General features: G+C 40.5%; 1 protein-coding gene across 2 annotated transcripts in view; it reads left to right on the top strand.

Moving 5' to 3' along the window:
• Positions 1-25,334, top strand: part of SNX24 (sorting nexin 24) — a 145,546-nt gene that overhangs the window by 62,146 nt on the left and 58,066 nt on the right. For both annotated transcript variants that reach the window (XM_080679323.1, XM_080679322.1), the window contains exon 2: positions 16,425-16,508. In XM_080679323.1, coding sequence (XP_080535449.1) covers positions 16,425-16,508 — 84 coding nt within the window. The remainder of the gene's footprint in view (positions 1-16,424; positions 16,509-25,334) is intronic.

Genomic DNA, 25,334 nt, shown 5'->3' with positions numbered 1-25,334 from the left:
CCTGAGCCTAGCAGAGATTAGGAATTTAATAAATATCTCAAAGACTTTATGGAGCTGAGAAAGTACGTGGTGGCCATGTAGTTTCACATCCTCACATATTTACAGACGGAGAGGAAAAGGAGACCCAGGGCAGTTAACTGGTTTACCAAAGTCACGGAGCCCTGGAGACAGAGTAGAATGTGGCCTTTCTGCTCGGTTGTTTACAGCGGACAGCACTGCCTTTGAATAAAGTTTAAACGAGAGTTAAAACTTGAGTTTTAAGAAAGGATGCTTTATATACTGTTTTAAATATACAGATTCAAGGGTGTGTGTGTGTCTAATCCGTAGAAAAAAGTGTATATAATACTCTTAGTGCAATTGCAACTTTTTGCCACTTATTAAGACTTTAGAGATACAAACCAGTAGCTCAGTAATTGCTTTCTTGAATCTGCCTTTAATAATTACATTTAGTAAAGCTGTATTGAAAATTAGAAAGGCAGAGACTAATGGAAAACTAGATTTTTCACTGAATTAGAAAGCAAGACAATCCATATATTGACAACACTTCAAGTTGAAACAGATCAGGAAAACTGTTTTGGACTGTTTGTGCAAAGAGGCAAACTTGGGCCTGATGGGCAGTGGCATCCGCATTTTATGGAAGCAGAGAAACTCTAAGAGATTTCATGTAAATCGGCATGTTGAGCCCAGAGAGTCCAGGTCTGATTTAGATACAAGTCATTTGAACCTCCGAAAGCCTGGAATTTCTCCGTGGTGCTAACAAAGAAGTAAGAACAAGGAATGGTGTTAATGAAATGGGAATATCTTTTAATTTAAAAAAGTACAAAATCCATTGAGGGTCTTATCTTGCAACGGCAGGAAGGCTTCACTTAACTTGCTTGCATGGTGTTTGAGTAGTGGTTTGACTTCATGGCCGGAAAAATTAGTCATTTAGTTTTATTTTATTTCAGAAAGCGTATTAAAGGGATCCCAACGATAGATTAACTCAAGGTTGTTTAGATCTTAGGAAAATAATGAAAACAGATACAGTGATGTTAACAGAAACAAAACATGCTTCCCTCTTCTTTGCCTGTTAGGGGCATATGCTCTTGTGCACAATAGCCAAGAGATGGGCCAAGGGGCCCTCTGGCACCAGCTCCCCTCCCGGTGCCAGACTGGGCTACACGGGTCATATGCATCAGCAAACCCTTCTCATATGATATAGGCACAGGGTTATAACAATGTCAGAAAAGTGTGGGCCTGATTTTACGTGTCACATTATCAAGGGTACTCTAGCTGGACCCTTTCAGCAGTGTGTAGTCGGTCACATCCATCCTGCCTGAGAATGAGGGCAAATGTTTGCTCCGTCCCTGGCAGTGGGATGTTGTGTGTCCCTCCACGGTAAGAGGACATGGTGAATAGTCACACACAGCTCTGTTGCATTCCCTTTCAGGCCTAGGAAGCTTGAGAGGGTGAGCACATTGGAGAATAAAAGGAGCTGGTGGGAGAAGTGAGCAGACCAGTGTGTGGTCTGGTCTTTTTCGTAAACCTCTGTCACGGCTCAGATTCGCCCAGATAGAGCCTCTGATTTCCCAGCCAGAAGCTGCACACAGGTAGGAGAGGAGAGGAGGACAGGGAGGGCAGAGGGAGGAGGGTCTGCTTTGAGAACGGAGTGTGCTGTTTGGTAAGAGAGAGCTGTGTGAGACAACTAACTGAACAGAATCAGATCCTGAGGACAATGATTCAGAACAGGAAGGTAAGCTTGGGCAGTTAGTTGTGAATGAATTCACATTTGTTTGCCCTGCTCAGTGTGTAAATCGTGGCACAAAATACGTGCATATGGTGCAGTCTCTACCTTAGAGCAGAGCAGGAAAGAAATGTATGTGACAAAGCAATACATAGTTACACAGAAGTAACATACTCAGGTGTTAGAGGGCATCTGTCAACCCCCTGATGCTACAGAATATGGACAGGCCTAGAGCTGATTAGTGACTTTTCTGTCTGGCTGGCTACAATGTGTTAGGGATGGACCTGGAACCTAAATATCTCATTTGCAGCTTATCTTTTCTCATCATAGCATGTTTTCACTCAAATTTTAGCAAATGATATGAGATACACATCTGTAATGCAGAAAAATGGGGGGGGGGGGGCGGTGCTGAAAAGTTAAAGGAACAAAGGTTATCCGTAAGTCCTCCAAAACATTTTGGTGGGTTTTCTTTCTCCCAGTTTATTTATCCTATCTAATAAAAGAGTAATGTGCAAATTGACCGTCACTCCAACACACAAGATGGCTGCCCCCATGTGGTCAAAGATGGCTGCCCCCATGTGGACACAAGATGGCCACTACAAGATGGCCAGCAGGGGAGGGCAGTTGGGAGGGACCAGGCCTGCAAGGGAGGGCAGTTAGGGGTGATCAGGCCAGCAGGGGAGGGCAGTTGGATCGGGCCTAAAAGGGCAGTTGGACATCCCTCGAGGGGTCCCAGATTGGAGATGGTACAGGCTGGGCTGAGGGACACCCCCTCTGTGCACAAATTTCATGCACCTTGCCTCTAGTATATATATATAAATATATGTACATACACTGTTATGTACATACTAGTGGCCTGGTGCACGGATTCGTGCACATTGAAAGGAAATTAATTAGAAGAAATATTTTAATATCGCTATTCGCCCTTTATAATAGAAGTGTCAACCAAATTCATGATCGACAATGACAGATCGAAACACACGCATGCGATTGGCACCAGTGAGAGCTTTATGTGTATTGCACATGCATGAGTCAACTTAGCCATATATATATATAAACTTGCTTAATTAGACCTGCTTTCTGATTTAGCTAAACTTTTTCCAGCCCAGTGAAGCACCCCAACTTCTCTTTGAGGTAATTGTCAGCAACACAGCAGTAAATATCAACACGAAGCAAATTATTGTAGATGACACAGGGAGAACAAAGGGTAAAATATTTAACTGCATCAGTGTTTGACTATACACTGAGTGGCCAGGTTATTATGATCTCTGAACGCATAATAATCTGGCCACTTCTCTTGAGTACCTCATTTATTTGATATGAAAGATACTATAAATCGTGCACCTGATCAGTTTTCTCTTTTGCACTGGCTGATAGAAAGCTCAGGGCAAATAAGTGGTTGATCTCCAGCAAAAGTCTAGAATACTTTTGGTACCCATTTGAGATACAAATACACTGAGTGGCCAGATTATTATGCGTTCAGAGATCATAATAATCTGGCCACTCAGTGTATTCTGCACAGTGAGAAAACCTGAAATCATTTTCAAGGCCCACCATTTCTTACTTCTTTTCAGTCAGGTCAAGTTTCTAAGCTTTCTAAATCTCCATTTTCCGGCTAATGAAAAGAAAATAGGATTCCACCGAATCTCCTATCTACTTATTCCAGGACTTCTGTAAGGATCAAATGAGATGAGGCATGGGAAAACACTTCACAGACATTTGGTTAAAGTGTGAAATGTTTGCACCTGGCTATAAAGCAAGTCGTGTTCCTGGGCTGAAGAAACTGCAAGGAGGCTAGTCACTAGGGAGAGGAAGCTGGGCATTGCTGGGCATTGACATCATTACCCGGTGCCTACAGGGACCGTTTCTGGGCTGGGCTGGGCTGTGGGCCACATTTTGTGCCATGGGGTCTCGGCGGCGTTGGCTGCGATTTGGTGGGGTGTCGCTCCGGGGTAGCGGGGCCTTTGTCCCACTTGGGGGAAGCTGAGTGTTGCTTTTTGGGCGCCAGGTCTGCGGTGCCATTTCTCTGTAAATGGCCAGTGAGTGTCACAGCAGCTCCTGCATTGAGTGTCTGCCCCCTGGTGGTCAGTGCGCATCATAGCTACCGATCGGATGGACACTTAGCATATTAGCCTTTTATATATATAGATATTCATGTAAACATAAAACAGTATACTCTTTGTATAGTCTGCTCTTATTTTATAAAAATATTGACAAGATCATACCAATTTATATTAATAAATCTTCTGAAATACGATATGAATGGGCTATCATTTATTAACCATTCTACTAAATATTAGGTTGTGTAGAATTTTTATGATTATAAATATGCTTTTTCATTTATAAAATTAATATTTCAATTTTGATTTGATGCCACAGTGTTGAACAAATAATTCATATCACTATCTGTCCATGCATTAATTGATAAATAAGCATACTCATATATTTTTGTCTTATTTCTTTCTTCATATATGTTTAGATTTTTTTCTTTTTTTAATTTCTTTATTGATTAAGGTATTACATATGTGTCCTCATCCCTCCATTAACCCCCCAACCACGCCCCCCCCTCATGCCCTCAGCCCCCTGGTGTTCGTGTCCATTGGTTAGGCTTATATGCATGCATACAAGTCCTTTGGTTGATCTTAGATTATTTTTGTGGTATGTCCTATGAAAAGCTACATAATAAAACTAATATGACTCTTCTTTCCTACTTTCAGCTATATTTAAATAGGACATACTGTTTTCTCTGAGGGCCAAGCAGCTCACGTCTGGAAATGTTTTCATGTGTCCATATTAGGCTGTGATAGTGAATTTCAGTTTGTAAAAGGACAGCTTTGGCAAAGCCATGGTGAGAAGTAGAGTGGTTGGACATTAGCAAATGCTTGGAAAAGGACTGAATTAATTCTGGTAGGAGGTATTAGTTTCCTATCTTGTGAACCATATTTTTCCCCAGAAAGTACTTCATCAAAAAGACTCCTTAACATCTGTGTGGCCCCTGTGAGAAGATGCCTGGCAGGAGGTTCGCATAGCACCAGCTCTGTCCATGCAGAAACACTGGGGAGGGAGGGAAACAAGTGTTCACAATCCAGATGCCGTTGGTGATTTAATTGTGAACGTCTGACACCGTGAACCTAGAGGTAAGGCTTGTAGAGGAGCCTCGCCCTTCCCACCCTTGGGAGCTGCGGAGCGTTTTCAGATGTGGGCTGCTTTAGATTTAGCTCAGGCTCTTGGGAATGGCCTGAGTTAGAGTTTTACATTTTCAGTTTCTCTATAGAGACCATATATGTTATATTACTAAGGGAAAATAACCCATACAAACAACAAAAAAACTTGCAAAATGATTATATTTTTGCTAGTCAACACCTTTTCTTGAATCCATTGTTCTTTCTTTAAAGGAGTCAGACAAATTAAGTGATTATGATATAGCATAGAACTAGGAGAATCTCTTTGTTTCAGGTAAAAGAAATCAATATGAGAAGCTCTTGGAATTTCTTTCTTTTCCTCTTTAGCAACTCCTTATATATGGATTTAGAAATGCTGATTCTACATGAAGAATGACAGTGATACATGCTAAGGCCTGGCCTCATTAGGCTCCGAACTTCTCTGTGAGAGTCTTTCCACTGGTGTGTGTTATATAGATTTAGAAAAGGTGGTTAAATACAGAAATTTAAGACTTCTGTATTTAAATATTTTTCTGTATTTAATTTTTAATGAATGTAACATTTTTATTAGATAAACTTAGTTTTAAAAAGGTGGTGTATCAGTGAGTTTTTTAAAAATAGATTAGCTTTCAAGATAAACAATAAATAAAAACTAATACTAACTTAAGATCTGTGATAACAACTTCATAGTCTTCAGTTGCCATTTTCTCAAGGCTGCGCACTCCGACAATTGTATTTAAAATTGTAACTTTCCCCCTCCCCGCCCCCCAGTACTCCTAATCCCTTTACCTGGCTCCCCCCTCCTCCCCATACCACTTTCTAAAACATACTGTATAACTTAGTTATTTTTTGGTATCGATTGTTATCTGTCTCCCCTGCTAGAATGTCAATTTCATGAGGGTGTAGCTCTTTCACTGATAGCCTTCAGACATTGAGCAGGGCTGAGCATATAGTAAGGGCTCAAGGAATCTTTGGATAAAGAAGTATGATGTTTGTTTCAGGTGTACAACATAGTGATTAGACATTTATATAACTTACACAGTGATCATCTGTCGGACAGTGTAACAGTTTTTAAAACCATCATATCTTGGGAGAGTAAAATACTTGACAAATATTTTTCTCAAGAAGAATTAAAATTCTGAGTTCTGAAAGAAGGCTGAGAATTCTACTTTCTTCATGAGGAGGATCCTCGACTGTAGGGTTTACAAAGTGGTCTGCATTCTTTCATGGGCACAGAGCTGTCCCTCGCCACCTGCTCCCTGCACATCTGTCCCAGCGGAGCAGCAGAGCTTTGGAGGCGGCAGTGGTACTACAGACTGTCTGTGACCAAGCATCCTTCCCTTTCTGGGTCCAATAAAGACCTTAAGTTCAGTCTTGGGAGAGCACAGGAGACTCTTGATCTCATCTTCTTGATGCCGATAGAAAAGAGCCGACTCATCACAAATGAAACCCGTAATTCTCAGCCACCCAAGCTTACTCTTTGCATTTCTTTTGGTTAAAAACAATCTATATCTGTATCTATTTCTATATACATATATATATTTGTGTACATGTATATGTGAATGTGTGTGTTTATATATACATACACATACATACATATACATACATATAGATGGGGCAGGGCGGGAGGGAGAGGATGAGTACCTTAAAGTTTTTGATCTTTTGAATTGAATAGGTTTTTAGCAAAAATACAGTTTTAAAAAAATTAAGTATAGTGTGTCATAGTACTTCCTGGTGTGTTAGAGAAATAAAGACTATTAATAACCTCAGATTCCATTTCGATTTGTGAGAAACCCAGTGATATTCTGGTAGATACTAGAATGTATTTCATACCAAGCATGTGCCAGGCTGGTGCTGAGTTCCTTATAGACCTTGTCTTATTTATTTACTCCATCCCCAGCCCTAAGAAATACATATAACCATCATCATATTACATATGAGGAAACTAAGGCTCAAAGTGGATAAGCAATCTGTAAGGAGACATAGCTAGTAATGGTGTGTATGACAGTTTCTTTTTATTTATTTTTAAAATTTTATTTGATAGTTTCTTTTTAATAAAAGGACTATATTATAAAGTTATCCTTGTAGTCTTCAGGCCCTCATGAACAATACTCTTTTGACCAACTACAGCAAATTTTCTACAGGAAACATCTTATTTTCTAAAAAAAAAAAAAACCTTCAAAAATTCCAGTTTATTTGGTGCATACAACCTATCGATATGAAATAGTAGTACATTTGCTGAAAATTAGAGAGTGTGACTGCACTTTAAATATGATTGTGCCGTTTAGACGATCTGTTTAAAGGGGAAGTATGGGAGACAGTGACGCCTGAGGGTCTCGAAGGCTCTGGAATGGAGGAGCAATTTCACTTGGCTGAAAGGAGGTGGCAGGGTAGGACCCCTCGGCCTAGAGAGGCGCTGTGGGCGGTGACTGGGCTCTGTGTGGTGGGTGCCTTGTGTGGGGAGGATTTAAGAAGGACTGAGCTGTGATTGGCTCTTCCAGGAGAGCCGTGGCTTGGTGGGTTGGGCAGATTCTGGAGGAATTGGGGGGCAGGTAGAAGAGTTGCCGAAGCCATGAGCTTGTGATGAGGAGATGCAATCAACCTATAGCTAAGCAGTTTTAGAGAAGAGTGGTGGATTTTGTTGTTGTTCCTCCTCCATAAAATAAGTTATTTCAACCACAAATCCCTCCCTTAAGCCGCCTGTGAGGAAGGCTGTCCCCAAATGCCCATGAAAACCATTCTGTGCTTCCTGCTGGAGACTTTGTCTCCCTCTTCATGGTTGGTAATGATTCATTCCATTTCAAAGCACCACACAGGGCACCAGGACATTTATTTTCCAGCAAACTGGCACATGGACATCATTCTATCATCCTGATTTTGGTAATGGCTCCAAGTTTAGATTAGCCCAAATTAGTAAGTAGTGCATATAAAATTTATTTATTTATTTCTATTCTTCCAAAGCAGTCATGAAGGAGAATAATAAAGCTCATTTGGTACTTACTTTCCAGAATTCTTAATTGTTTGGCATAGTATGTGCTTTATTGCCACAGCAACTCAAGTAATCAAAGTATGAACAGCATTCACATTTACAGAAAATCTAAGTCAAACATATGTACTATTTGAAACTAATAATAATTTAAAAAAACTATGTTAGCCAACCAACACGTATGACCTGGTGCATTTGAGTGCATTTTCCCCCTCACCCTCAATTGATTGATTGGTTTGGAATCATATAGATACAGCTTAAGAGGAAAAGAAAAAATGGAGACTTTCATAATCAAATAATGAGCCAAGAAGCTGCAGCTGAAATCCATCAGTACTGGGGTTTAAACTGAAAACCTGCAATCCTATAAATACCAATAAATTTGTCTTTATCAACAGAGAGATTTAAAATTAAAACAGGTAGCTGGAATCATGTCGTTATCAGGATGTCTATATTACGTCAGGAAAATTCCAACACTACATACACATATATAAAAAAATATGTAGTAGCTTTCAGATCCAGAACTTAGTTGATAAATTTCTGTTTTAAGTACCATAACTCTACTAGTAAATAACACACCTGTATTCTCTGTTTCTTGATGTCTGAGTCTCAGAAAATTCCTGTTGTTCCTCTACTTGGAAATAGGAATGTAGTTCATCGCACCCCTGTATGCTCTCCTCTCCACACACTTTTTGTTGTGTATATGAGTTTCATTTCATTATTAAAAAATTAACATGATAACTTTTCTGTTTTTCACTTGGTAACTTTAACCACTTTCTTCATCCACCATTTTCACCAGTACCCTTTGACTACCAGTTATGTAAAATGAAAAAATTTATACCCCATATACTTCCTTTCACCCAGTTTCTCCCCCATTCATTGCCTATTTTCTGACAATTATGCCATGATTCTTTACACTGACAAAGTTTAAAATATTTACAGTTTCTTCTGCAAAAATAATGATCTTCAATGCTGTATAGACTGATTCTGAAAACTGGGCATGATAATGTTCCCAATATTATAATTATATGTGAGTACATTTATTTATATTTTCACTAGAGGCCCAGTGCACGAGTTCATGCACGGGTGGGGTCCCTCAGGGTGTCCTGCGGGGATCTAGCCAAAACCTGCAGTCCAACGCTGCTGCAGCTCCTACCTGCCGCTCCCACTCATCCGGCCCCACTGTGCCTGCTGCGGGCTGTGCCCTGTCAGTCCAGATCAGGAGACGCTCACACCGCAGCAGTGCCTGCCAGCTGTAAGCCATGTATCGGGCTGAAATGGACTCTCCGACATCTCCTGAAGGGTCCCGATTGCAAGAGGGTGCAGGCCAGGCCAAGGGACCCCACTGGTGCATGATCAGGGCTGGGGAGGGACCGCAGGAGGGCTTCAGGGCTTGTCCGGCCCATCTCGCTCAGTCCTGATCGGCCAGTCCCCAGCAGCAAGCTAACAAACCTGTCAGAACGTCTTCCCCCTAGTGGTCAGTGTACATCATAGCGGCTGGTTGACTGGTAGACTGTCTGCCCCCTGGAGGTCAGTGCATGTCATAGCAAGCAGTTGAGCAGCCTTAGCATATCATTAGCATATTACACTTTGATTGGTTCAACAGTCGACAGGTCACTGGACGACCAGACACTTAGCATATTAGGCTTTTATTATATAGGATTATACAAGCAAGTGTTTGGAACAGTACAGATTTAGTAATTTATATTTAAAAAGTCCCCTGCTCTAGAGAGGTGTGTGCTGTTTGTATAGACCAGTGTTCTGGTTTGAGAGGAACATAGGCTCCAGATGTTGGGGGTAAAGGCCTCATGCCAAGCCCCCACCCCCAGCCCTGCCAGTGCCCTATGATCCTGCAAACTTCCCCCAGAGGACAGAACCTGGTGGAAAATAGATGGAAAAATTTCTCATCACTCTAAAACGTTTCAGGGTTTCTCCTATTTTGAAGTATTCAGTTTCTCCAACAAATAGGATTATACGTAAGGAGTCCTTTCACTGGGAGTCAGTCATGTGCAGTGGTTAAAAGGCAGACTCAGCACCCAAATCACTGGGTTCGAAATGCAGTTTCCTATGGGCACGTTACTTAATCCATGCCTCAGTTTGCTGACATGTAAAATGGAGGTAATAGTACCCATCTCGTGTGGGATTGTTGGATTATTGTGAGAATGAAATGAATGAGCATTATGAGTAAAGAGCTTAGAGCAGTGCCCACATTTAACAAGTACTATAAAACTCCTTGTTGTTGTTTTTGTTACTATTATTGCTATCATTTGACTGAGAAGAATTACCAAAATATTTTAAAAATAATTATTAAAGATTTAATTGGCTTTTAATTGTACATTTTATTTTATACATAATACTTCACATAAAACATATTCTATTAAGTTAAACATAACCAAAGTATATATGCATTGAATCACTCTTATAAAGTTTGGTTATTTTTAGAAGTATTTGATAAATTTGTCATTGTACATGTCTTCTTTTTCTATGTAATATCTCTTTTTCTCTAGCTGCTTACCAGAATTTATTTCTTACTAGATGCCTGATGCACGAAGATTTGTGCAGAATGGGCCTTCCTTACCATGGCTGCCGGCACAGCCTTTGCTGGGGCCCGGAGCCACCTTTCTGCCTTCCCACGCTGCCCAGAGCCCAGAGCGGCTGGGGCGGTGTGAAACACCTGCGTCGTCACCATGGTGACATGCAAGCATCCCGCCCCCAGCTGCTGGACACCTGTGTATGCAAATTAACCTTCCATCTTTGTTGGATTAATTTGCATACTCACTCCTGATTGGCTGGTGGGCATCGCAAAGGTACAATCAGTTTTCATCTTTCTCTTTTATTAGTGTAGATTAATCTTAGACAATTTGATTATGCTGTACCTTGGTTTTTATTTTGGGGTGTTTTCCTTTCATGTTTCTTGTGCTTGGTTTTCTTGAATCTGTTGGTTTTTGGTATCCACCAAATTGGGAAAAATTTTTTATTTCTTCAAATATATTTGTCTTTCTTCTTAACCCCTTACTGTTTAAAATTGTCCCATGCTGTATTTATCTTGTAGTTTTTTTCCTTCTGTTTCACTTTAGTTTCTATTGTTAGATTTTCAAGTTCACTAATCTTTTCTTCTGCAGTGTCTAATCTGCTATTAATTTCATCCAGTGTATTTTTAAAATCACAGACATAGTTGATTTTGTCAATAGGACCCAGACCTGTTGTCTGAGTTTGTTTTGTTTTTTAGTATCTTTCATGCCTCCATGTAACATGGTCAACCTTTCCTTTGGATTCTTGAACATAAGAACTTTCGTTGTAATGATTTTAATGCTTTTGTTTACTAATTTTATCATCTGTGTCATTTGAGGATCTGTTTTAAAGGATTGGTTTTTCTTCTCATTATGAGTCATATTTTTCTATTTCTTTTTTTATTGGATTCAAGACTCTGTGACTTTTATCTTGTTGGTTGCAGGATATTTTTATATTCCTAAAAATATTCTTGAGCTTTGTTCTGGCATGTGGTTAAATTACTCAGGAACAGTTTGCTCTCTTCAGGTCTTATGTTTATGCTTTTTTACACTGGACTAAAAGAGCTTTTAGTCTGCAGTTAATTTTGCTTACTACATAGCCAGGTCTCTTCTGAGTAACTAATGCCTCATGAATTATGAGGTTTTCTGTCCTGGTTCTTGGGAACAGGCACTATGCCCAGTTGTCTCTGAGCACTGTTCTTTCTAATCTCTTCCCATCCTTGGGTAATTCCCCAATCCCATGTGCTGCTGAGGATTCACCTGAATACTGCAGAGGAAATTATCTTGGCTTCCCCTCACTCCAGCTCCCAGCTCCCTAACTCAGGAGATCTGTAGCCCCTGCTTGGGGTAAACACAGGGCTCACCTTATTTGTTTCCCATCTCACACTGTCTTCATTTTTGTGTGTCTAATGCAGCCTTGGGCAAACTACGGCCCGCAGGCCGGATCCGGCTGTTCTATCCGGTTCTCTTGCTCTCCCCTCCGCTCCTTTACTTTGAATTTATATTAGTTCACACAAACACTCCATCCATGCTTTTGTTCTGGCCCTCCGGTCCAGTTTAAGAACCCATTGTGGCCCTCGAGTCAAAAAGTTTGCCCACCCCTGGTCTAATGTCTTGAGAGCCCTTTTTTCCATGTATTTTATCCAGTTTTTAATTTTTTAAAATATTTTTATTGAATTTATTGGGATTACATTAATTAATAAAATTATGTAGGTTTCAAGTGTACAACTCTATAATACATCATCTGTATACTATATTGTGTGTTTACCACCCCAAGTCAAGTCTCCTTCCATCACCACTTATCCCCCCTTTACTTTCTTCTATCTCTCCCCACCCCCTTGTCCCTGTGGTAATTACCATACTGTTTGTTGTCTGTGTATATGAGTTTTGGGTGATTTTTTTTTTTTGCTTAATCCCTTCACCTATTTCACCCAGATCCCCTGTCCCCCTACCCTCTGACAGTGGTCAGTCTGTTTTCAGTATCTATGAGACTTTCTATTTTTTTACTTTTTTAATTTTGTTCATTAGATTCCACATATCAGTGAAATTACATGGTATTTGTCTTTCTCTGGCTGGCTTATTTCATTTAGTGTAATACCCTCTAGTTTCATTTATGCTGTCACAAAAGGTAAGATTTCCTTCTATTTTATAGCTGTGTAGTATTCCATTGTATAAATGTAGCACAGCTTTTTTATCTACGCATCTACTGGTGGGCACTTGGCCTGCTTCCAAATCTTGTCTATTGTAAATAGTGCTACAATGAACATAGGGCTGCATGTCTTTTTTCAAATCAATGTTTCTGGTTTCTTTGTATATATTCCTAGAAGTGGGATCACTGGGCCAAAAGGCAGTTCCATTTTTAATTTTTTGAGGAAACTCCATACTCTCTTCCGCAGTGGTTGCACCTGTTTGCTTTCCCACCAACAGTGCATGAGGGTTCCCTTTCCTCCACATCCTCACCAACAATTGTTTGTTGATTTATTGATGATAGCCATTCTGACAGGTGTGAGTTGATATCTCATTGTGGTTTTCATTTGTATTTCTCTACTGGTTAGTGGCGTTACGCTTACTGTCATATATCTCTTCGCCATTTGTATGTCCACTTTGGAGAAGTGTCTATTCAGGTCCTTTACCCATTTTTTACTTGGATTGTTTGTTTTTTTTTTTGGTGTTGAGTTATATAAGTTCTTCATATATTTTGGACATTATCCCCTTATCAGATGTATTATTGGTGAATATGTTATTTCATTCAGTGGATTGTCTTTTAATTTTGTTCATGGTTTCCTTTGTCATGCACAATCTTTTTAATTTGTTGTAGCCCCATTGGTTTATTTCTTGTAGCAATATTTTTTTCTGCTATAGCTCCTAGGGCAAGGGAAACAAAAGAAAAAAATATTAAGTTTTTTAATTGTTTCAAGTGGGAGGTTAAATCTGTTCTCAGTTACTCCATTTTGGCCAGAAGTGGAAATCACCCTGCCCTCATCTTAACTTAAAAAAAAAATGTTTTTTAAAATAGGAATGAAAGCAAATAGTCCTTCTCTACACACTCCCAGTACTAAATTCCAGAGGCAGCCACATTCAACTCTTGTACACTTTTATTCCCTTCAGATTTTGTACCTCTCCCTGCTTCTCTGTTTAGGGAGGCCTTCTCTGACCACTCTGTCTTAAAGGGCACCCTTGTCCAGCTCTGTCCTGTTACCCTGCTGCATTGTTCTTTTTTTTAAAAATTTCTTTATTGATTAAGGTATTATCTATGTGTCCTTATTCCCCAATTGCCCCCTCAACCCCCCCCCCCACTCATGCCCTCACTTCCCTGTTGTCTGTGTCCATTGGTTAGGCTTATATGTATGCATACAAGTCCTTCACACTCTTCTCATTTCTTGACATCATCAGGTCTGCTCATACGTTTACAGTAGGTTTCCCTCACTAATAGGACTCGCTCTCCTGCCTGTTTTGTTCACTGCTGAATACCCAGAGCCTAGAGCAACTCCCTGCACATGGCAGACCCTCAGGAAATAGCTGTTAAAAAACAAGCGATAAATGCCAGATACTGTGCCTGGAGCTTTCCAAACATCGTCCTGTACTGCCCCCGCCCTAGAGGCAGAGGACAACTCAGGGTTTTCCAGGAGAGCAGAGCAGGAGAAGGGTTTCCAGGCAGCAGAGACAACGTGGATCAGAGCTCTTAACAAACAAACAAACAAACAAACAAACAAGCAAACAAAAAATCAGTCTGGCCCTAACGGTTTTGGCTCAGTGGATAGAGCATCGGCCTGCAGACTGAAGGGTCCTGAGTTTGATTCCAGTCAAGGGCACATGCCTGGGTTGTGCGGGCTCGATCCCCAGAAGGTAGTGTGCAGGAGGCAGCCGATCAATGATTCTCTCTCATCCCTCCCTCTCTGAAATCAATATATATATATATATATATATATATATATATATATATATATATATATATATATTTTAAAAAGTCTGGTATGGAATTCAGGGAAATGAGATTTATTAAATTGACTCTATTTCTAGCTTTACATTGTCATGGAAATTCTGATTAACCCGCCTCCTTTCTAAGATGTTCCCCCAGAATTAAAAAAAAAGGAGGGGAACAGTATCAAATTATTATGCATTTTTAAATAGCAACATAATTAAATATTAGAATTAAAACTTCTCAGCTCCTGTGTACACGCACCCCCACCTCCACCGCGTGAATTTAGTGATTGTGAAAAGTAACTGTGGAACTTGGTAATGCAACCATCTGGTCGATAGAAGGATGACATTCCGTGAGGCAGCCGCTGTGTCATGCGTCTTATCTGGCCTCCAAGAGGGGGCACCTTGAGGGGTGACCTAGTGGGTTGAACCTTCCCAAGTCGTCCACTTCCTCCTTCTCTGGGTTCTGCAGCAAACCTGCCAATTAAGGTGGTGGTTTTTGTGTTGAAACCTCAAGTCACTGGACTCGGAACATAACTTCATTTATTTCATGCAGCTCCGCAGGTGGGAACAACTCTCGTTGCTCCCACATTGTCCCAATTTAAATCTGGGACCTAACGCTGGAGAGGAGGCTCTGCATCCTGTTAACCAGGCCCCCACGTTGAAGCTGCACTTCTTTTGTTTGTGTTTCTCAGGGAGTTTTCTTTATTCTATTCCTGGCAGGGTCTTCGAAGAAGGATAGTTTTCTGTAGTGAATTAGTAAATAGTTATTTTTAAAAAAATAATGTAGGGATATCTGAGAGTTTGAAGCATATGTGTATGTTTTTAGAAGAAAGTATTTTCACAAATTCACCCAAGAAAAGTATTTTTAGGGGGATTACTTAGAAAAACACAAATGTTAGACTAAAATATTGATTAAATAGGTAAAAATGTACCTCATTTAAGTAGGTGGTTTTTTTTTTGTTTTTTTTTTTAACTGAGTCATGCAACACAAGATTTTGTTTCTGATTTGAAGAAACACAAAAATACAAACACATTTTGTCTGATGAGATAATTTTTGGCTTTCCATAAAAAAAGTCGTATTTACATATAAGGCAGAAATATAGAGCCAAAGGGGTCTGGGTTAATAATGACAGAATGTGAACTTGTATGTCTAATTATTTTTAAGGATAAGGGAAGTTTGCTTTTACCAGTACTCTCTTTCATGTGACCTCAGCTTTAGTATTTTTCAGAAGGGCAATTGAAACAGGAAATTAGGCTGACTAAGTAATTGAACAGTATTCCCTCATCCCTTGTTGACAAACACCCGCTCACAAAACTGGAGCCAACGACGAAGTCTTGAAATAGCAGAGTACCTTCTCTGCAGTTCCTGCCCAGCATCCTTCCCCCACCTCAACATTGTGTTTTCATGAGCATTTCACACTACTGCTCATCCCTTGTTCCAGTCTTGACCCACTGACCTGAGAATCAAGAAAATGTCATGTTAGTGCCTACTAATTAGTGCGCACAGAGAGCCTTTGCATCTGGCCTTTCAACCTTCCCGAGGTGGGAGCGCAAGCTGTCACTCGTGTCATGCAGGGAAAATGAACCTTTACCATGAGCTCTCTGTTTTGCAAACAGCAGAATCACTCCAGCTGAGACTAGAGATGAATATGCAGGTTAGGAAGAAATTAACCTAAAATGCACTACCGTTTGCATGATTGTCTTATCCGTGACACAGCACTGCCGTCACTGAAACAGCCAGTATAGCATGTTGCGGGTCTGCGATTCTTACCAGACTCTCGCTGTGGTATCACACTTTTATTTCAATACCATCGTTTGCATTTGGTGAAATAATTTAGAGGAAGGAACATCCTTCGGTTAAAATGTTAAGGTGCATTTTAAGGCGTTTACGTTTCCGTTGTTTCTAGACACGTTTGCGGGGATACTGCAGTTTGTTAGTGAGCATTTGACTTGAGGGCTCATTAATCAGGGCTGTTGGGCCAAGGGTCTCCTGGGCCTTCTGGGTTTTGGGGGATCAGCTACTGTAATTAAAGGGATGAAATATATCATGGTCACAAACTTACCACATCAGACAATTGAGGGTTTCAAACTGGTAGAATTAATCTTCTTTTTTTTTTCCTTAGGTGTTTAAGATAGAAGTGCTAATGAATGGAAGAAAACATTTTGTCGAGAAAAGGTACAGCGAATTTCATGCCTTGCACAAAAAGGTAACTCCCCCCACCCCCTTTTCTCTGTGTGGCAGATGGTATAACATTAGGACTGCTTTGGGGTTCCTAAGAGCATTAAGAGTTCTTAAAACAGTATGATATCTTTTATCATGAAGTAAATTTCATTTTAAAATACATGACTTAGTTCTTTACAGGTGTGCTTTCTGAGTGGGTGGGTTTTCTGATAAGATCTTCTACATGAGCAGATGTGAGACGGCAAGCTGTTTGCAGTGTGCTGTGCCAGGGATGGTAGGTTCAGAAAGAATAAAAGCCAGACCCTGTTTTAGCCATGAAATGTACTTAATGGGCCTTACAAAAGGGAAAGAAGAAAAGCAAAGGACTGTTTTATTTTATGGGGAGAAATTTATTAAAATCAACTTATACTTGCATATACCCAGAAAAGATACCTGCCACGTGTGCATAAGGACTGTTTGGGCAACTTGTGAAAGAGGCTCACTGCCTTTTGTTGAATTGTAAAAGCCACAGAATAGGACTGGCGTTTCCTTAAAAGTCTGAGATAAAAGAGACAAAAATGTAAAAGGAATTGCTAAGTTTTTGGAGAAATGGTCAGGAAAGAGTAGAAGAGTGAATACTTTCTTACTTTATACCAAAAATGTAATGTTTTGTAGATTATAGATTATCATTGGGGTGCTGAAATTACTTTATTAGTAGAAATACCTCATGAAATTGACCAGAAAATCACTGTATATGAGTTATTGCAATTATACTATTTTTCTTTCATACATGCATGTATATGTGTGTATATATTTTTGTATATGTAATATATATACACACATATGCACACATATGTAAAATGTATGGCATAATTTAATTTCCTCACTTTTGTCACTTAGGTAAGAAGTTAGGTGGGAAGATTTTAAGAAAGAGTCTATTCTTTTAATTGCATTAAACACGTCTTAAATTCCCTGGGATATGGCAGGGCATAAATGATGTGATAACGGTGCTTACTCTGTTTTGAAAGTTCTTTAGCATTTTTTATAATTAAATCTTTCCACTTATTTTTTTTTAAAAAAAAGGAGAATCCTAGGTAGAGTCTTTTTTTTTTTTTTTTTTTTTTTTTTTTTTGAGAATAGGGTCTTGAGTGGAAACTTTAATAGGATATTCTGGAGAAATGAGTGAAACTGTTTCCCTCTGTTTCCTTTAACCAGTTCACTGCCATGATATTTTGAATTTAGTTAAAAAAGACCTGCCGCTTGCATCTATAGACACTTACGGCGTACAAGAGGTTAAAGAGGAGCTCTCAGTTACCTGTACACTCTTCCACTAGGATTCAATCACATTTAGTTCCCCAATTAAAATTGTGTTACATCCAATTTTACTTCCAAAAGAAACAGCACAGGAGAGCACAGGTTCAGGCCTGGTGTTGCCAGCTGACTTCACAAAAGCCTCAACCCAGAGGCAAGAGAAACAAACTTGGACTGTGAGTTTCACGTCCTCCTCAAGAAATTCCCTTTTGTTTACTGTTTTTCAAGGAAACAGATTCTGGGGAGATTTCCACTGGGTAGATCCTGAAATAAATCCTTACCGTGAGATTAAAAGCAGAGCTCCATCCCCAGCCCAGCTCTGATGACCAGGCAGCCTGTCATGTGTGAGCCTCCTTCCCAATCTCCCAGGTCAGCGCCAGCTCTCCATGACCCCGACACAGCCCAGCGGTCCCCGGAAGATACTCGGGGACCAACTCCACTGGAGGCACAGCCGGGTGGCTGCCAGGTAGGCCCGCCCTGAGCAGAGAGAGGCTGCCCACACTTCCTGGAGTGGAGGGTCGCTCACCCTCTTCTCTAATACAGTTTATTTTCTTCTGCAGAAGACGACCCTCTCCCAGTGATTGTAGGCAGTTCTTAGGTATGCACAGACAGAATAAAAACAGATTTTCTAGGACTTCTCTCAATTTCTACTATTCTGTTAATAATTTTAGCTATTCTTATATCAGCAGGCCTAGTAGAGTTAAGAGAATACGAATTCTCAGATCTCAAATTTGCATGTTTCTAGCAGCTTTGTTAAAACATCCTCACAAGGACACAGAGGGGAAAAAATAGCTTTTTGGAGCAGAATTTTAGTTGGGAGACTCTCTCTAATCGTATTTACTACAGAGCAGAAAGCAGCTGCTGGAAGGATCCTTTACTTGCTCCACTGTATTTGTAGGAGATTTGGCAAAAAGGTAACTACGAAAGTACAGATAACGGTAGGGTTAAAACAAGTCTGTAATCTTGACTGTAAAATTGTGTTAAGAAGGATTGAAATGGGCAAAAAATTAGAATATACAAGCTTTACTGATATTGCTGCCAGATTATGTAATTCTGTCCTTTTGTTAGAATTTTGGTACCCCAATTTCCATATTTGAGTTTTGTGATGTGCTTTGAATGTTATGTTTTTACATTACGTGTTTTCCCTTTAAATGTAGTTAAACTTATTGTCATTTAAATTTTTTTTAAAAATATTCAACTATTTCTGCAGTGGATGCAATTTGCTCTCTTGCCAGTGTCCTGATTTTTCTTACACTTTACAGTGTATTTATCACATGTTAAGAAAGGTGTCTAGCCAATGACTCCAAGTTCATTCTAAAATAATATGGGAGCTATTAACCAGTGCTGTGCATCTGTATAATAATAGATGTATGGCTCTTCTCTGTGTACCACACACACACAGAAATGCCTCCTGGCTTATTGTCAGGCTAATTTTGAGGCAGAAAGTCATTGCCCATTTGACAGTTCATCTGGTTGTCTGAAGAAAGTTCTTAATGATTATTATTTCTCCCAAACTTGTGTAATTGGCAATATTAAAATATGAAAACAATATCCTAATCATTTTTACTTTTCTTGGGATTTCTTTTGAACTTTTTTGAAATATTCAGGAGGTTTTGGTTTTTGTTTTCCTATGTGCATAATTTTCTTCTTCTCAAGTAATTTAGGTTTACAAAGCTGGATCTTGCAGAAAATATGGGGGTTGGAGAAATAAACCATTGTTACCCACACATATTTCTACTCTCCTAATACAATTCCTAATTTCCTTCTTTTCTTGCACTTTTTAGTAAAATAAACACTGCTGCGCTAACCATGGTCCCACGTGGTGGTAACGATGGTGTGGAAATGCAGTGTGCTACCTCCGGAAGCAGAATGTTCCCCAGCTGGCCTTTACCTCCCCTCACTCTTCAAGTCCTTGGAACAAGTCACGTGATCTTTCAGTGCCTCAGGTTCCCCATTTTTAGTATGGCACTAATTAGAGTACTAACTTCATTGACTTGTTTTATAGACTAAATGATATCATGCATATTGCACGGTAAACTTCCAATAATTGATAGTCTTCATTGCCTATAATTCCACCCCCCATACTCAAGAGTTTGTCCTTAAGCTAAATTACTGCAGGAAGCATTTTCTGTCAAAGAATATGGATATGTTTGCAGCTGCTGATATATATTGCCAAATTACTTTCTTCCAAAATGGTCTAACGGATTTATAATACAACCAGCAAGTGTTAAAGTAGCACAGCATCTAATCAGCTTTGAATATTACACCCCCAAAATGATATGTGTTTATTCAGCAAGCAATCTTTGTTGCCCTGTTGCTGTTTTAATTGGTATTTCTTAAGTTTGTTTATGATTCTAGACCTTCTTTTTGGAATTCTATTTACTTGTTTTCCCATTTATCTGCAGGGGTCTCAGTTGTTTTTGCTTGTTAGTTTGTGTGGCCTGTTAATAAAATATTAGCCATTTGCTGAAAGTATTTTTCACCAGGGACCTTTTTATTTTGGCTATGATATTTATTTTAATTTACAAGTGATTTAAATTTTTATGTTGTCTAATATGTCAGTTTTTACCCCTCCAGATTTTAAATAAGATTCATTGTTTCTTCCAGAGCTATGATGAGCATTTGACTTCATTTCCTTTTAGTTTTTCTTGATTGGTGTTTTTCACAGTATGAACTTTGGATCACCTGAATCAGAGCAGTGTTTACTGAAGTGCAGAATCTGGGTATCGCCCAGACTCGCTGAATCAGCCTTTGTGATGGAGCCCAGTAACCTGCATGTTAAACCAGCCTTCCAGATAATCTTCATGCCTATCAACATTTGAGAATTCCTCTGGTGTGGTTATATTTTTAGAGGTTTCTGTTAGACACAACCCTCATACCCTCCCTCCATCACAGCACTGAAGCCACAAAGTTTGAAACTTTGGAGGTCTTTCGTACCTTTCTCTTACCTTCCATATCCAGAGTGTCACTAAGTCCTATTGGTTCATTCTTCCAAATTTCTATTATATGCACCATTTCATGTTTCACTTATATGCTTACCATCCTAAAACAGAGTCTTACTACTTTATGTATTTCTTTAACTGTTTTTGATCCTTGTCTTCTTATTCATTCTTTGCTGCAGATCAATTTTCCTAAAACACTGTCTTCATCTTCATTCTTGGGTTCAAATATATTAAAGTGGGTCTGTGTTGTCTCCTAAATCATGGACAATAACTCTTGAGACCAATAATCTTCAACCCTGTGTTAGTGTCCTGGTACTGCTGTAATAAATCATCACAGACTTTGCTTTAAAACATACATTTATTATCTTACTCTAAGTGTGTCAGCAGGGCTACATTCCTTCTGAAAGCTCTAGGGGAGAATCAGTGTCCTTGCCTTCCCAGCATCCTGAGGCTGCACACATTCCTTGGCTCGTGGCCCCTTCTCCATCTTCAAAGCCAGCAGTATCATCACTCCAACTTCTGCTTCCATCATCACATCTCCTCTCTCTGTCTTTGACATTTCGGCCTCCCATTGAGATTACATTGGATCCACCTGGTATCCAGGATAATCTTCCCACGTGAAGATGCTTGATATAATCACATCTACAAATCGCCTTTTGCCAGGAAGGTAATGCATCCACAGGTTCCAAGGATTAAGACATAGTCATCTTTAGGGGGGACCATTCTTTTTTTACCACAAACCTTGGCCAGCCTTACTTCTCTCGGCTTCGCCTGTGAAAACATCAATGGCCCCATATGTGAACATAAGCGTTTCCTGTCATTGCCATGCTGGATGTCCTTCCCTTTGTGTTCACATGTATTCACACCAAACTAAAACGTGTCAGGTTCTCCTCCTTCCCTGTGAGTTTCTTTTATTCCCTAGTGTCTTTGTCTGTAGACTTCTTTCCATTTAGAATAAAGATTTCTACTTAAATTAAAAACATATCAGAGATGATTAAAACGTAGTTGTCCCCAAGTTTTTCTAGCTAGAAGATACATTTTTTTAAAGGTAGGGCTCACCCTGACTGATGTGACTCAGTTGGTTCAAGTGTCATCCTGTTCACCAAAAGGTTGTGGATTCAATTCCTAGTCAGGGCACATACCAAGTTTCGGGTTCTATCCCTGGTTGGGGGCAGTATGGAAGGCAACTGATTGATGTTTCTCTCTCACATCGATGTTGCACTTTCTCTCTCTCTTTCTCTCTCTCATTCTCTCTCTCTCTTTCTCTCCCTCCCTCCCTGTCTCTAAGATCAAGAAAAATAAATAAATAAATAATAAAATTATTTTTAAAAAATAAATAATATAAAAGTAGGACCCATGTCTTTTGTATCTTCCTCACCACCTATTAGTGTTGGGCACATATTAGGCATTAAATAAGTATTTGGCAAATGGGATATTGGAGAACATCACCGCATATTTATGACTTACGGGAGGAATGTTTTATTGACAAGAACAGTTTTTATTGTGGGAGTTTAGTTCACTGTAACTTTAATTCCAGGGTACACTTGTGCTTCCTTTGTAACTCTGCTAGTTAAGATGGGAAGACACCACCACCACCACCACCACCACACTGAAACCAAAACAAACTCCTACCCTAGTCTTCTCATTCATGTTTAGCATCGTATTCTTTAAAAAAAAGTTATAGAGTGCTCTTCCTATAGCCCAGCCCCGGCTGTGAGGACAGCATGAACCTTGACCTTGTAAGTGCTTTTTCCATGTCTCACAACTCCCGCTCAGGCCCCACCACCACAGCCAAGTGCCTCACCGCTTTCCAGGTGGGCTTTGAAAACAGCGTCTCCTCCCTAGGCCCGTAGCCCGGGTGTAGAGAGAGAAACCTTCGAAAGCTCTGAGCGGATTTCACATCCTTTCAGCGGCTTCCTGTCATTTGCAGCCCACCCTTTTATTCATAGGGGCTTCGGGGAAATACAGTGCTGGTTCGCTCCTAGATTAACTCTCCTCATTCCTGTTATTGTCTGCCTTCGCATCCTCATATTTCATTTAATGGAGGACATATTTCCAAGAACCAAAAACTGCTATCTGGGCTTAAACCAGAACACAGCACGGTGTGTAGTGTCTCTAAAGGGAACCCTGAGGATATAGGGGTGACAATATGGAGTAAAAGATTGAATTTTACCCCAAATGTCCCTCATTCTTTCTTTAACTTTTTCTTTTCATACTCTTCTTTATGTGCTTGGGGAAACTATTTCTGCTCCTTTTTGTGGAAAAATGGGTACTACAGTAAGTGCATATGCGGCGGGTCTGTGCAGAGCAAGTTCTGTGGAAACTTCTAACACTGCAAAGGGGAAAGGGGTGGTCACGCCAGGCGAAGGGGACCGTGCTTGTGGTATCGCGGGATCTGCTGGCCATCCAGGGGGATCAGGAAGGCCGTCTGCTGGACGCAGCGTGGCCAGGACAGTTCATCATCGCAAGGAGTGGCAGGGGTTATTTATCTTGTAAGCAGCTGAGCCCTACTGGAAACAGATCGTCTCAGGTTTGTCTCTCCTCATCTAGAGCAATTCATTACTCAGCTGCAAATGCTGTCACAGCCCCCAGCAGCTGTGATGATCGGCATTCTCAGTACTCCTGACATAAAGAAAAAGAAAACATGTTTTCAGTGCTCTATCTTCACGATTAAAAAAAAAAAAAAGGAGAGAGACAGATAATGGAGTTGATTTTCTCTTCTGCACTAAAAGAAATATTGCGCTTCATGAGTTAAAGGGACTTTATGTTTACATTGAAACCTACTAAGCTGATTTCCACAGAATAACTTAGCGTTTTTCTTCTCTTGTTTTTGTTTGAGAAATACCTCAAATATTGCAGAGACATGGTATGCATTCTCTGACAAGCAAAAATTCCTTTCCTTCTAGTCTCTTTCTCTCTCCTCAATATTGGAGCAGTCTCCATCGATACATAGCATGTATTTGCCATTTAACAAAATAAAACTTGCCTTTGACCCCATGCTTCCCTCCCTTGTTCGCCCCCTTGCTCTCCTCTCTTAGTATCATTTCTTGAAAGAGGGGCCTACCCCCCGCGTCCTACTCTTTTTACCCAATGTTTTTGACTTTCCAGCATCAGCCACACAGTCTGATCATGCCCCTTCCAGGAACATTATCCTGACTCAGCGTACTGTCCCACCCTTCCCTCCTCACCCCTTGCCCTGCTCCCCTCCCCTGCCCCTCAGAGTTGGATGTCTCCTGCTCACATGGGATTTGATTTGGCTGCAAGTGACTCTAGAGACAAAATAATGGTGACATTAACAGACACACCTTTATTTTTCTCTCACATAATGTCTGGGGCTGGTGTGGCAGTTTCATGATCATCGGGGACCCAGGCTCTTGTGGCTTTGCCATTCTCAATATGAGGCGTCCACCTCATGGTTGAAGGTGACTGCTCCAGGTCTAGCCATTACATGGGCGATTCAGCCAGTAGGAAGAAGGAGAGTCCTTCCCTTTAAGACCACTTCCTGAAGGCTACAATACATGTCTATTTACCTGCCTTTGACCAGAATTCAGTCAGAGGGCAATACCTAGCTTCAAGCGAGATTGGGAAATGTCTTCTTTATTCTGGGTGGTCATGTACCCAGCTGAAAATTAGGAGCTCTGTTCCGTAGAAGAGAGGGGCAGTGGATTGGGGGAGAGAACTAGTGTTCTCTGCCACTTACCCAAACCTGACATCCTGCCACCAACAGGCAGGTCACCCAAAATATGACTGCCAAGTGCAGTCAAAAACCTTAAAACAGTGAAGGTCTTGGAGCCATTCTGATCACCTCTGCTTTCCACATGCTCCCGCTGCCTTCTCGTTCTCCCACCCAAAGCCAGGACATAGTTCAGTTCACCATCATCTCTCGCCTGGACTTCTGCAGGAGTTTCTGATGGGTCTCCTTGCTTTGACTCCAACCCCCTCATAGTCCATTTTGCTGGTAAAATCTCACATGGTCCCTTAAAGTAAAAATTGCAGCAGGTCGTTCCCTTTCTCAAGAAATTCCATTTGCTTCCCGTTTAAAATGATATGCAAATTCCCACCTTGGCCTCCAAGGCCCTACAGGGTCTGAGGCTGCCCCTCTCGGAACCTGTCTCCTCCTTTCTGTGTGTTGAACACCAGGCTTGGTCCTCCCTTCCCTTTGCTCTGTCTTTGCCATACATTCCTTCTCCAGCTCCTTACCTGGCTCCCTCACAGCATGAATCAGGTCGCAGACATTCCCACCTCACCCAGGCCTTCCCCAGCTACCCCCAACACACACCCTGCTGTTACGTCTCAGCCCTCACCCTGTTTTAGTAACTTGTTTATTTCTTATTGTCTGTTTCCTGGTATGTAAGCCCCATGAAGGCAGGAGTGTCTCTAGCACCGGAATAACACCTGAAAGTGGAGTGTCTTCTGTTGCATGACCTTCAGGGAATCTTTGCTTTCCCTGGGAATTATTATTATTTTTAAATGTTTTTAATATATATATTTTAATTTATTTAGAGAGGAAGGAAGTGGGAGATAGAAACATCAATGATGAGAATCATTGATTGGCTGCCTCCTGCCTGCCCCCTAGTGGGGATCAAGCCCGGGTATGTGCCCTTGACTGGAATCAAATC

This window comes from Plecotus auritus, assembly GCF_963455305.1.
Source record: "Plecotus auritus genome assembly, chromosome: 7".
Classification (NCBI taxonomy): domain Eukaryota; kingdom Metazoa; phylum Chordata; class Mammalia; order Chiroptera; family Vespertilionidae; genus Plecotus; species Plecotus auritus.
Note: the sequence above shows the minus strand (reverse complement) of the source record. Positions and strands in the feature narration are given on the sequence as shown.